The sequence below is a fragment of the Trichinella spiralis genome (assembly GCF_000181795.1).
Source record: "Trichinella spiralis strain ISS 195 chromosome Unknown Scfld1, whole genome shotgun sequence".
Taxonomy (NCBI): domain Eukaryota; kingdom Metazoa; phylum Nematoda; class Enoplea; order Trichinellida; family Trichinellidae; genus Trichinella; species Trichinella spiralis.
Window position 1 is genome coordinate 6,250 of NW_003526940.1, and position 12,269 is coordinate 18,518.

The following is a 12,269-nucleotide window of genomic DNA, read 5'->3' on the forward strand; positions in this document are numbered from 1 at the left end:
AAATTATTTGGGTAAGAAAATGTAGAAAAAAAGAATTCAAATTTGGGAAGGTTTTTATTTTATATTGCCATTAAATGATTAAACTTTAATAAATAATCAACGGGTTATTTTTTTCTCACAAAAACCATTTATGAACAAGAAAATAAAAGAAAAAAAAATTATTGGAGTCTAAAGTACATCTGAACAGTCTAAAGAAAGGAAATGGCTTATGAAGTCTTTTTTCAGTTCTTTTAAACAATTTTAAACAAGCTGTTTCTGCATGCTGTGAAATTTTTAATTTTCTCAACTGCTCAAGTAAGTTATACATATATTTACCAGCAAATAAGTCGAAATTGGAATTCTTCTGAATGATCTTTACTTTAATATTAATACAGCAGCACAAAAATACATATACAATGCTCAATACAGAAAGTGATGAAATAGAAAACCCCATTTCAAGAAATTTGCATAGAAGTTGCGTAAACGCGCGGTTTAGATTGCTCGAAGCTTTATACCCTTGCTCTGAGCAAATTTAATGCCGCTTTCCAAGTATTACTTTTGTATTATATTTTATTGATTCCTTTCTTTCTTTTTTCTTTTTTTCTACTTTGTTAATATTACCCATTTATTCATTTATTCCAGTTATTTCTGTTTATTATTGTTGTTACTGTCTGTTAATTGCTGTTTTTCATTAATGTCGTTAGTGGTTGTTCTTCACTGTTGTTATTGATGTTAAATTATGAAAAATAAATCACTGTTTAATGTATATTTGCTGGTTTTGTTGAGTTATTACTATGTTATTTTAGTTATTGCTATCTTATTTTAAAAAATTTCATTGTTGTATGTTAACAAAATATAGAATAATAAAAAATAATTGGTATTAAGAATACTGATCACTTTGACGTGTGAAATGTGAAATGAATATTTTGAAATTATATATTATATATGGCTATATAAATGATGAAACTTCATGAATATAGATAAAATCAAATTTATGAACTGTTTGAAAATGATAAAATTTCGCCACTAGTACTGAAATCGCACACTTATAAATGAAAAAATTGTGACTAATGAAATGAATAATGTTGAAACTAATCAAAGCAAAGGAGTTTGAATGAATGAACAATTAGATAATATAATCCAATCTTGCTATGCTATAGACATCCCATGAGAAACCCATGTTGACAATTAATAAAAAAACTCCGTGGAAAAATTGTACCTAATTGGAGCATTCCGTTTTTTAATGTTGGCATATGTGCCATTTTTAAATTATTTTTAATGTATTTTTCATTTTTATTTTGTCATATATGAACATTATCCTGTAGCAAACGCAAGAATAGGGTAGGCCGGAGCTTACCAGTACACCAGGCAATAGAACAATGACGAAACAGAAGTAACGGGCAATCAGAATGAATCAATCCGAAACTTATTAACTTGTATATTTCATTAGTTATTATGTTATTATAAAATGGGGTGGTTTTACTCGGTCCCGCTTTCCTCTCATTGGTCTTTGCCCACGCTATTTTATTAGACCGTCAAATCTTTGTTGTATTGGTTTTCATTTTATTTGGCCGTAAAGTCTTTGTCGTATTGGTTTTCCTTGTCTAACTGCTCAGTGAAGTCTTTGTCGCATTGGTTTTTTTTGTCTAATTGCTCATTAATTCAAACTCTTCAGTTGTGATTAAGATTTGACGGTCCAATAAAATAGCGTGGGTAATGACCAATGAGAGAAAAGCGGGACCGAGTAGTACCAAACCTTATAAAATGCATTGTTATTTATTTATTTAATTTAAGCAAAAGGCATGCCATGTTTTTGCATGTTATTAATCAGTTCTACATTTTTCTTGTATTTTTACAATATAGTAATTTTAAACCGTCCATATTTTATTATTTAAAATACTTGATTTTCTTTTCTTACAGTATGAGAAGTTTTACCAGCGTTGAAATGTTTGCATTTTGTACTTAAGACTTATCCAGTATACTGCAATAGCTTAGAAGCAATGTAATTTTAAGAACTGACGATCATATATTAATTTAGAGTTTGAAGAGCAGTCCTATCCTGCTGTCTTGTATCAGAAACAATGTCACCTGATGAGTTAAACAGAATAATCAACCGCACTGATATGCTTTATTTAATATATCGTTACATGGTTGAATTTGGTGAGTATTTTGTTGTTTATTTTTTAATACTGATAATTTTATTCTAAGCACTTGCTATTGAACTTCTTAAAAGAGTGGTTTTTTGCAAGCTGCATTATTCTGAGAGAATCACTTGAGTTCTTCAGTTAATTGAAAGTAAACTTCATTAGATCATCAAGATGCTGCAAGTGAACTGAAGCGTCATATTCGTGTGACGCATGAAATGGCAGCGGTACCTAAGGGCGCACTTATGTCACTTGTTAAATTTGGTCTGATGACTATTGGTGCTGAAATGAGAGCTTACGTATGATTTTACCTTTTTTACGCTTTTCTGATATGCATGTTATTGTTATTTTATGATTTTTTGATTGTTCATTTTGCGTTTTCTTTAGTTTTATGTACAATTTAAATGCTTGAAATTTCTACTTTTAGAGTGATTGTGATATTACTTTACCTCCATTAATCAACGACTATCAGTACGTTCAAAGTTCTAGAGCCGTTGTGAATACTGATGAAGTAAAACCTGAAGCTGATGCAAATGCAGACAACGGCACGTGAATTGTTGCATTTGCCATGAAAAGTAGCAATACAATTTTGCTTTACTTTTTATGTACTTGCTGACCGAAGTTACGGGATAAAATGCTATTTTTTTGCGTTTGAACAAAGAAATGTTAGAAAACTAATGAACATATTGAGCAATTTTTGAAACATATTTTACATTACAAATAGTTTCTCAGCACCTGTTTATATTATATCTGTAAATAATTTTTTTGCCATAATGGAATTGTTCAAATATTAAAATATAACACATTTAGTGCTGCATTTTTAAAATAACTGCAATGCTTGTGCAGCAAAACTTTTTGCGTTGACTTATTTGGACGGTAAAGTGATTAAGACCTTCATATGAAGTGTGTTGGAATACACTGTTGAATTAAACGGTTTTCTGATATTGTTCAAGACAAAAACAATATATTACACTTAACCATTTCTAGAGTCTTACCGTAAGTCTGCTTTTTATAGAAAGTATATTTGTGTATAGTTGTTTCTACTTTAGTGATGCGTTTCACTTGTCAGTATAGTATTTTCTGGGTTTACTCGTATTTTGTCCGCATAAATTCGACCGCAATTTGTGATTGGCTGTACGGTGATTGGTCGGTACCCGGCGGGTTGGCTCATGCCTTCCGCTATTTTATTAGTTACTTAGTTTTCATCACTTATTGGTCGAATAACCTATGGCATTTGATTAGCCACTCAGTTTTGATCATTGATTGGATAATTTTTTACCATCAAAGTTTTCCCACATAAGGGGCGCTTCACCATTAAATTCCCCTATATGGACATAAATAATCACATTTTTTATTTTTTAAAACAAAGTATCTTTACATATAATGTGAAATAGTGTTCGCCAACTTTTTTTGCATAAAAGTAATTACAATTATTCTAAAGTAAATAGTCTCATGACCAATGTTTAACTTCTTTACATTTGCTGAGAATTTTCTGTGTATATATATTTTCAAGAAGAAAATTTAAAGAGATGTCTCACTTTACATGAATATTGCAATAAAGAAGTGATATTGGTGGTTAAAAATAATGCTTCTTCACAGTTTCACATTCATTGTTCAAATAATGACTTGCTTTTGTAATTTTATTTCTTCACGTCTGTGCTAATCAGCAGACTGTTTTGCACAGAAACATTCCGCTTTTCACTACAAGCACTTCTGAATAGGCAAATATATAGTATACAGGTTTGTGTTATAACAGCAGCAAACGATCAATATGAATCAACAACAAACAAAAATAATAACAAATCTGAACTATATTACAATACATACAATGGGCAAAATAAACTATACAATAATAATGAATAAAATATAGAAGGTGCTATAATTGTACAGGTGAAGGAGTACGATAAGCTGTAGGTCTTAAAAAATGTTCTATAGTAATTTCATTACGATGTAATCTACACGTAAGCGTAGCTACCCGTCGCTGCTGGATTCGGTAAGCTGCGCTACGTCTCACGAATCCCTTTTCACGCATACAGTCATCATCTATTTGCTGCACCACCGTCTGGGTTGTACCCTGTTCATCGATGATTTGCAGTTGTAAAAACTGATAGAATCCCAGGTGGTACTTACGTGGTTTTTGGTTCATGCGGCTGTGACAACCTTCCAGATTGTTGTTGGTCCGCACAGCCACACCATGGATATTCCAAAGCGGAACTTTAGTGGCCGGAAGCCACTCCCGCTGGAAATACTGGAACAAGGCTTCCAGTTGACCCGACGTCCCAACATTTATGATTTCGAAACCAGCGGGTAAAAGGTTTACCGGCAAAAATGTTAATGCCATCAGCATTTTCACCTTTTTCTTACCTCCTGATTATTCATATAATCAGTTCTTAAGCCAAGCCGGCCGACCTGCCGAAGCACAGCTTGACAAAAGTGGAAGGAGCAACCTTGCACTCAGGTGTTGGGAAAGTTTCCTTGAATAGCCGGAATCAAGGCTGTTTCGAAATCACAAACAAATTTCTCCGGATCAAGTTGGACGCCAAGTTCTTCCGCTTTAGAATGGGGCACTTCAAATATCCAGCTATACGTGGGCAGATCTTTCCTAACAGTCAAACAATATACGACGGGTAGCAGTTTACCCCTGATGAACACATGAAGGGTAAACAACTGCTGGTACCAGGATGGGACAATCTTAAACGTCCCATCCCCACATCAGCAGTTACTTTGAGCCAGCAGCCTCACACCAGCTTCCGCGGCAAAAATTCATATCATTCACTGGTCGGCGAATGATACATTAAAAATTGCTCAACGGATTTTGTTGTTATTTGCTCAGCAGTGAGCTGCAGCTTCTGACAGCTTATGCACTGTTCCAGTTGATTTGTCTAGCTCATTTACTTCCGTCTAGCTTTATGCCCAGCAGCATTTTACTTCCTGCTTCATAGTGTACTTCTCGCTCACTCCAGTATTAGTAATACTGGAATCCATTTCCGTGTCCATTTTCTGTTCATTGCCGACCAGTCCAGAAAGCCGTATCCATCACAACTTCAGCAGGCAAATTTCAGATGATGATGTCTGATATTTTATTCATCAGCTTCTTGTAATTACTCATTACAAAGGGCAAACAAATACTGTATTCCATAGAATGTCCACTAACAGTTGTTTCGCTCATATGCTAATAACACGCGTACGCAAAGCACTGAACTTGGACGCAAGACCAAAAGATAAATAAAAAGTTTGACGGATTTAAATTCCATTTTAAATAACCATTTTGCAACAACATTTAGTTTTTCATTTCTCATTTTATCTACAACTGAAGATCAACTTTGATTGATATTTCTGTGGCACCCATGCCTTTTGTTGATGTTGACAGAAGATTATTAATCACAGACAAATGGCGCACATATGCTGACATCAAACAATGCGATATCCACTGCAAAGTGAATTTGAAGCAGCTTTAAGCGCTTTTGTGCTTGGTTGGTGCTGTTCATCGCTTTCTTTCTGCTTTCGAAATGCTTCACTTTTATTTATCCATGCGAGTGGAAAAATACTGTTCAAAAGAAATGTCAGCCAACAGTTGCTTTCACTCGTCATATAAATTACCTTCTTAGCTAACAATTAAATCAGATTTATGGCTAAGGTTCTTTTCTATTTGTCAGTTATTGTTCTAATGATGGCTAGTTGAAGGCTATTCAAATACAAAGGGAAAATCTAAAATTGATACATTGTCTCCAGCTGCAGTTTTCAGCTAAAACTAGCAGTGGTGGTTGCTGAATGTTAGCATTGAAATATTTTCTGATTTCAGCTGTAGTGTTCTTTGAAAATATTTCTGGTTTGCAAAAGAATTTAATCTTTCCAATCGTTCTTTTACTCCTGTTTACAAGTTTCTTCTCATGCTTTTTCATTTAAATAAAAAATAAAATCAGGAATTTTGTTTTAAAATAGAAATTTGTGATTATACATTTTGTGTAAATTGTATTAAATTTGTTTTTCAATATCTAAAGTACAACCGACTACTGGGTTGACTAAACATTCAAACTTCAATTCTTGTATTACTATGGTTTGACATTTCAGATCAAAAAATATCTGTTGCATTTCGAAATTATTTCACCAAACAAAAGTGGAAGCAAATTATTTTTCATCTTAAGTTCACTTCATCACGGGTGTGTCCGTTATCTTGCTCTAGCACAGCATATGCTCTGCCAAAATATGATCTTAGTTAATTACCCTGGTCAGCAACTAAGGAGTATAAATTGGTCTTTCATGTGCTGCCAAAATTTTCATTCCCATTGTTGAGAATGAACAATAATTGCGCAATATCATGGAGTTCACAGCCTTGGTCAGATAATGAGTTTATTTGAGAAAGCATCTGCAGCATTGTAAAAATTCCAAACCACCATTTATCATGGCATGAATTTATGGCTTGTGCATTTAGATGGCATCATAGTGCTCAGAAATACTGAAATGCCAGCTTCTGTAGGGTAGCGTGTAATGCTATGAAGCTTGTGGTGCAGTATACACTGACTTCACATCATATGGATGATCTGTGAAAAATTTCTCAGATGTGACGTAGCTAATGCACAGATTGAACTAAAAATGCTTTTGCCTAACATATGGGAAATTTAACAGCAGTACATGTGTGTTGGTCTAGTAAAATTTCAGAAAATCCTTCGTTCTGAATGCTGTTAACCTAGCCCACAATAATTACTGCAGAATTTTCTTCATTGTCAAGCTAGTGAACCAGACTAGGTCTGTTACCATCGCAAAAAGTCATTACATGTCAAATTATGAAAACAAAAAATGACTTAGATAAGCACGTTTATTTAACATCTCTTTGTTCAGTTATCTCTTCTTCAAGCTGTTCATTTGTTGCTTCTATATTTTTGTAGAATAATGCAATTAGATAATAAAGATATTTAATTTGTAAAGAATAAAACCGTCAATTCTATTTTTCATATTTCACTCCTCAATGCTTATCATCAATGATTGTGCTATTTTCCGTGTCGTAGGTTTGAGATGTGTTTTTGAATGATGAGAATAAATAATAATGAATTTCAGTTTGTATCTCAAAGAACCGACATAAGCCAATACACAAAGGAAGATGCCACACGCTCAAGTGCACAAATCATAATGACAAATACGGATTGTGAATAAACATAAAAACAATGGCCTAATGTAGCACATTATTACTGTAATATTGCAGCCAATCCATTTTTCAACATAACGATTAGTTGGTTGCCGTGGCACAGCGTCTACAAGTTTAGAAATGGACTTTTTCCACGTTATCGTTGTATTGCCCATCTTGTCCATGGTATATATTGTATTAAAGTTCTGATTTGCTTGTTGTTGTAAAATGGAAATTTCTGTACTATACATTTGCTTAGTTCTGAAGCGCTTATATCGAATAGTAGAAAAGTTTCTGCGAAAACAGTCTGTTGATCAGCATAGATGTAAAGAAGTAAAATGCAAAAGCAAACTTACAAGAATAAAATTAAGCAATAAGATAAACTTTTGTGAACAGTGAAATGTAAAACGCAAAAGCTTTTTGAAAGCATCATTTGCAAAGTCTAAAAACAAATATACACAGTTCCACGTTATAACTAAAAGCTTTTTCTTTTAAAAATGGTAAATGATTATTTATGTCTATATAAAGTAATTCAATGGTAATTCACCCCATATTTCGTAACAAGTGAATCCGAGAAGAACAAAAAGAAAAAAAATTTAACCATCATCAAAAGAATAACTTTTCATTTATTGGGAAAATACACAAATACCAAAAAAATCATTAAGCATCAGATGAAAAATGAATACAATGTATCGGCAATAACAAGCTCATTAAAGAACAATAATCTTCACATTCGAATGCTAATAAATATAATTCCGCAGACGAAGCGACAAATATATTCGAGTATTAGAAGCCACTTTTGGATTATTACGTTTCGCTGTTTTATGTGTTCTTCAATTATTATATCTCTCGCTTCACTTGGCTGTCACTTGACAGTTGCTCGTGATATTTCTTTCCAAAACTTGATGGCAATGTAAGCATTGCAATCGTCCAATCATCACGTTTGATATGTCTCTGGGAATGTTCCTAATGCTTCGAGGACGCGCACATGTAATTCCATTTGATTTATCAATTGTCGAAGACGCAATAAGTTCCATCCAGTGGTAACCACTGACAGCTTTTACTGTTCTTTCATATGCTCTTCAATTATTACTTCTTGTTTTCTAATTCATCATATGCGGGCGGGCATCGCGGCTTCGTCATTTGTTCGTCAAAGAACGACCTGCTATTGGTGGAGCAACGTTTCCAGTGAAGAGTGATCAGAGATAGCTGAAGTTCTGGATCATGTTGGCGTCGTGTTGGCATGTATCGAAGTTCTAAACTCGTCCTGAAATCCTTAACAATCATGAAAATTTCCATCAAACTTCTTTATTTCCAGCTTTGGAAGTCGCACATTGAGGAATTTGTTCTGGTTGAGTGGATCAGATGTTCCCCTGTTACTGGATCCATTTGCACGTTCTGCATCAGGGTTCCAGTATCTTTGAACTGAGTGTTTGTCGTTCGTCGAAAAAATCGTCAATATTTTCCATTGCTTCGCTGATGTCGACCATCGGTCAGAGATTTTCACCAAGCAGATCTGTCGGCGCTCTTTTTTACTATCCAAAGTATCTTTCAGATCGTCAATGGCTGATGTCAGCCAACGCAATTGAGGAATAATGAAGCAATTTGTCCATCTCAAGTATCGATCTGAACAGTTTCAAATTCGCCATTTAATTTTTGTAGAGAAGCCGTTCTGAAATCTCAACTTCTTCAGTCAATGAGGTTCTGCTTCTCAGAGACTGTCCCGTCTGCGAAATCCGTCGGTGTGTTCCAGACTCGTGGTACCAAAACATGTAGCAGCCGCGTCAAATAATTCTGGCTACACTTGATCTGATAGTCGGGTTCTTTGTGACCATTTTTGTCTAGTTAGAAAGTCAAGTTCAATATCGACTATCCAACTTCTGTCGCGTCAACACCACTTTCACGTTGCGTTCGGGAAATAAGAAGCACAACTGAGTGATGACACAACTTTATTCTGGCCATATGAACAAAGTCAACCAATAACTAAATCGTATCCGTTAAGAGTCACAAATGCACAAGTTAAGCAACAGTCACACGCATTTTAATACGTCAGTTCTCCAAACTTCCATCAATCAATCAAACTTCCCCTCTTTCTCTCTCCTTCTTCTTCAGTCTTACTGTAATGACATTCAGGTTCCAACACGTCAACTACAAAATCCTCCAACAACATAATTATTTCAAAAGCTCTGTTTTAATTGTTATTGCAATATTAAAAATATTTTTTCTGATAATAAATTATTCATCTTGTGAAATCAGTAAATTATAATTAATTTATTATTATGTTCAGGTGAAGGAAGACTGCTGAGTATTTCACCTTGAAAATCAATAAATACTGTAGAAATACAGTAGTAATAGAACTGGCGTGGTGATGTGGAATGATTAATATGGAAAGTTGGTATGAATATGTAGTAAAGAAGAATAATTCACTGGTTTGTTGGCATTGTTGCGATTAAACTACTGCCCTTTTATAAGCAAAACCCGTGGACTGGGATTTCACAGGTATAAGTTCAAATTGTAGTGTTTTTGACAAACTTTTGCCACGTCATCTCATCCTTTTTAGAATTAGTCGCTAATGAGGTTGATGAATTAGTGGAACTCGTTCAAGATTCATCGTACAAAAACCTTAAATGACGCCTGTTGTAACGTTTTGGCATATCTAAAATGTAGCGCTTCCTTGTGATCACTACTCCATTGGTAGTTGGCAACGTGAAGTCGTTCCAGATGTTTCGTGATGAACTAAAGTTGTGGCAGTGCTATCGACCAGAATGCATGGTTTCTCCGTAACCAATTTTTGTGTTGTCTACTTGTGAACATGGAAATGATAATTGAAATGGAAATTTTGCCAACGTAAAGGAAATGGCCAACAGATCTGATAATTTCTTTTCATGAATCACTGCCGTCCCGATGGAAACTTATGACAAAATTGTATCAAGCTTGGCAAACAACTGCGCTCTTGGCAGAAATCGACACCAGGCTCACCTCAGCATCCCTACACTAGGACTGATGCGAAGGGCGCATTGAAGGATAATGGAAATTATTCTGCGAAGCAGGTGTGGCGTAGCTGTTTTACTAATCGCAGATTCAGCGTCGCAGTCCGCCAGTGTTATAGACGCGACTTTTTTGAGCTGACATGCAGTTTTTGCTTCTTCTTTATTACTGATATAACATCGTACGTTTCCTACGAAGGCATCAAGCCGTTACCGTAGAAAGTGTGCTTAAGCTCCGTTAGTTTCTCAGTATCATCAGCTTCTAGGGACGTTCTACCCACCAGATCATGCATGCAACGATTACTTCTGGCAAACGCTTCTCTTGGCAACAGGAGAATATTCAGTTGAAGTTATGTTTCAACAAGTCTGTGAACAGGGTTTAATGAAAATGCCGATTTGTCATTTGAAGATGCCCATGTGGCATTTAGAAGCACTGTTGTTGAATGTGATCACGCTGTTGAGTGATCTTCAAGAGAATGTGCTGCTTAGACTTTGCTTATTACCCGCAAATATTTAATTTCCGGGTACCGTTCGCTGAAATTACCGTGATCAGCATATCAATGAATTAATTGTTTCATTGTTATTTCTTGTATTGTTCTGTGTTGTTTCATTATATTTTCATAATGTGTGTATATGTTGAATAAATAAATTATACCGGTGGTGATGTCTGGTAGACGCAAAGCAGGGAATGCAGAGCCAATTGACATTGCAGATGCTGCCCACGACAATCAAAGGTACAGAAGTCGCAAAACGTTTGCCTTTTTGCATTTTTCACGGAGCGATTGCTTGAATTTTCACCTTATATTAATAATAATAATTAAGTTTAAGGACAGTATCTTGTGAAGAGAATTGCCAGATTTTAGTACCGAAACAATGACTTGGGGCAGTTTACTGTTCCCGGTTCGCACATCAATTTGCAGCAAACAATTGATATTGGAAATTAACATTATTCAGTCACTATATGAGCATTATGGTTGAATGGAAAGTAATACGCTAGAAATACATTACATCGCTTAGTACAATGTTTACACGCTTAGTACAATGTCAAAATTTTTAAATTACATAACAATTCATTAAGCAACCTTTGACCTCTTTTAGTGTTTGATCCGTGACGTCACCAATTTGACAGTGGAATTTTTTCATTGTTTTGAGCTGTTTTTTCTTTTAAATATTTACTTTTCACTTTTAGTGATTAGTATTTGAATTTGATTTTAAAAAATTTCATCGCCGTTGCATGTTCCCAGTCATCTGTCAAGTCTGATGGATAGAAATGAAGCAAACAACGCTTGTTTGCTTCCTCCGAACCGATGTAAACAGGACACACCCGTATCTAAAAATAGAACGGAATTTTCTACAACTGCAGTTACAAGGAGTGGTGATTGCTTAATGTTAGCATCGACTTATTTTTCTGATTTCAGCATCTGAAAAATTTATCACTTGTAGATTTTCCCTTTGTAATTGAATAGCCTTTAGCTCCTTTGCATAAGGGTAAAGGGCGGCAAATGAAAGATCAATATATGCTTTATGCCTGCCGACAATGATAATTAGCAATGATCATATTTTGGCGGAACATATGCAGTGCTAGAGGAAGATAACGTGAGATGAAAAATAATTTTCTTTGCTTTCATATTTGGTTGGTAAAATCATTTCGAAATGCAACAGATATTTTTTGATCTATAATGTTGAACCATAGTAATACAAGAATTGCAACTTGAATGTTTAATCAACCCAGTAGTCAGTTTACTTTAGATATTGAAAGAGAAATTTAATACAATTTACACAAAACGTATAATCACATATGTTTATTTCAAACAAAATTCCAGATTTCATTTATTACTTAAATGAAACATAAGAAGAAAAACAATAACTCTTGTAAACAAGAGAGAAAAAGATTGGAAAGATAAAATTATTTTGCAAGCCATAAATATTTTCAGAGAACATTCAGTCAGGGTGTTTTTACTCGGTCCCACTTTTCTCTTATTGGTCTTTGCCCACGCTATTTTATTGGACCGTCAAATCTTTGTCGTATTGGTTTTC

At 34.6% G+C, this 12,269-nt stretch overlaps 5 protein-coding genes across 5 annotated transcripts; 3 read left to right on the plus strand and 2 right to left on the minus strand.

Annotated features, from left to right (window-relative positions):
• Window positions 1–1,702: 1,702 nt before the first annotated feature.
• Window positions 1,703–2,676, plus strand: Tsp_07083 (LisH family protein). Its single transcript, XM_003381339.1, has 4 exons — window positions 1,703–1,788; window positions 2,027–2,139; window positions 2,289–2,422; window positions 2,551–2,676. The coding sequence occupies exons 1-4, from the start codon at window positions 1,703–1,705 to the stop codon at window positions 2,674–2,676; spliced, it is 459 nt and encodes a 152-aa protein (XP_003381387.1).
• Window positions 2,677–3,999: 1,323 nt separating this feature from the next.
• Tsp_07082 (conserved hypothetical protein) lies at window positions 4,000–4,470 on the minus strand. The gene has a single exon (XM_003381340.1). It carries the CDS (start codon window positions 4,468–4,470, stop codon window positions 4,000–4,002), a length of 471 nt encoding a protein of 156 aa, XP_003381388.1.
• Window positions 4,471–4,775: 305 nt separating this feature from the next.
• On the plus strand, window positions 4,776–5,189 carry Tsp_07081 (conserved hypothetical protein). Its single transcript, XM_003381341.1, has 2 exons — window positions 4,776–4,901; window positions 5,010–5,189. The coding sequence occupies exons 1-2, from the start codon at window positions 4,776–4,778 to the stop codon at window positions 5,187–5,189; spliced, it is 306 nt and encodes a 101-aa protein (XP_003381389.1).
• Window positions 5,190–8,099: 2,910 nt separating this feature from the next.
• On the minus strand, window positions 8,100–9,207 carry Tsp_07080 (hypothetical protein). The gene is given in 5 exon segments (XM_003381342.1): window positions 8,100–8,325; window positions 8,339–8,512; window positions 8,550–8,871; window positions 8,965–9,043; window positions 9,124–9,207. The coding sequence occupies 5 exon segments, from the start codon at window positions 9,205–9,207 to the stop codon at window positions 8,100–8,102; spliced, it is 885 nt and encodes a 294-aa protein (XP_003381390.1).
• Window positions 9,208–9,629: 422 nt separating this feature from the next.
• Tsp_07079 (hypothetical protein) lies at window positions 9,630–10,697 on the plus strand. The gene is made up of 5 exons (XM_003381343.1): window positions 9,630–9,674; window positions 9,913–10,017; window positions 10,179–10,380; window positions 10,499–10,609; window positions 10,642–10,697. Exons 1-5 carry the CDS (start codon window positions 9,630–9,632, stop codon window positions 10,695–10,697), a joined length of 519 nt encoding a protein of 172 aa, XP_003381391.1.
• The last annotated feature ends 1,572 nt before the right edge of the window (window positions 10,698–12,269 follow it).

Bases quoted from the DNA above. Each gene is read 5' to 3' on its own strand.
- Tsp_07083 (XM_003381339.1), top strand. From the start codon at position 1,703: ATGAGAGAAAAGCGGGACCGAGTAGTACCAAACCTTATAAAATGCATT. The intron at 1,789-2,026 runs GTTTTTGCATGT...TAGAGTTTGAAG, and splicing joins TTAAGCAAAAGGCATGCCAT to AGCAGTCCTATCCTGCTGTC. The intron at 2,140-2,288 runs GTGAGTATTTTG...AAACTTCATTAG, and splicing joins TCGTTACATGGTTGAATTTG to ATCATCAAGATGCTGCAAGT.
- Tsp_07082 (XM_003381340.1), bottom strand. From the start codon at position 4,470: ATGCTGATGGCATTAACATTTTTGCCGGTAAACCTTTTACCCGCTGGT.
- Tsp_07081 (XM_003381341.1), top strand. From the start codon at position 4,776: ATGAAGGGTAAACAACTGCTGGTACCAGGATGGGACAATCTTAAACGT. The intron at 4,902-5,009 runs GTCGGCGAATGA...TGATTTGTCTAG, and splicing joins AAAATTCATATCATTCACTG to CTCATTTACTTCCGTCTAGC.
- Tsp_07080 (XM_003381342.1), bottom strand. From the start codon at position 9,207: ATGGCCAGAATAAAGTTGTGTCATCACTCAGTTGTGCTTCTTATTTCC. The intron at 8,872-8,964 runs GTCTCTGAGAAG...GAAACTGTTCAG, and splicing joins CGGATTTCGCAGACGGGACA to ATCGATACTTGAGATGGACA. The intron at 8,513-8,549 runs GTTTGATGGAAA...TAAGGATTTCAG, and splicing joins CCAAAGCTGGAAATAAAGAA to GACGAGTTTAGAACTTCGAT.
- Tsp_07079 (XM_003381343.1), top strand. From the start codon at position 9,630: ATGGAAAGTTGGTATGAATATGTAGTAAAGAAGAATAATTCACTG. The intron at 9,675-9,912 runs GTTTGTTGGCAT...TCTAAAATGTAG, and splicing joins TAAAGAAGAATAATTCACTG to CGCTTCCTTGTGATCACTAC. The intron at 10,381-10,498 runs GTTTTTGCTTCT...ATCAGCTTCTAG, and splicing joins CTTTTTTGAGCTGACATGCA to GGACGTTCTACCCACCAGAT.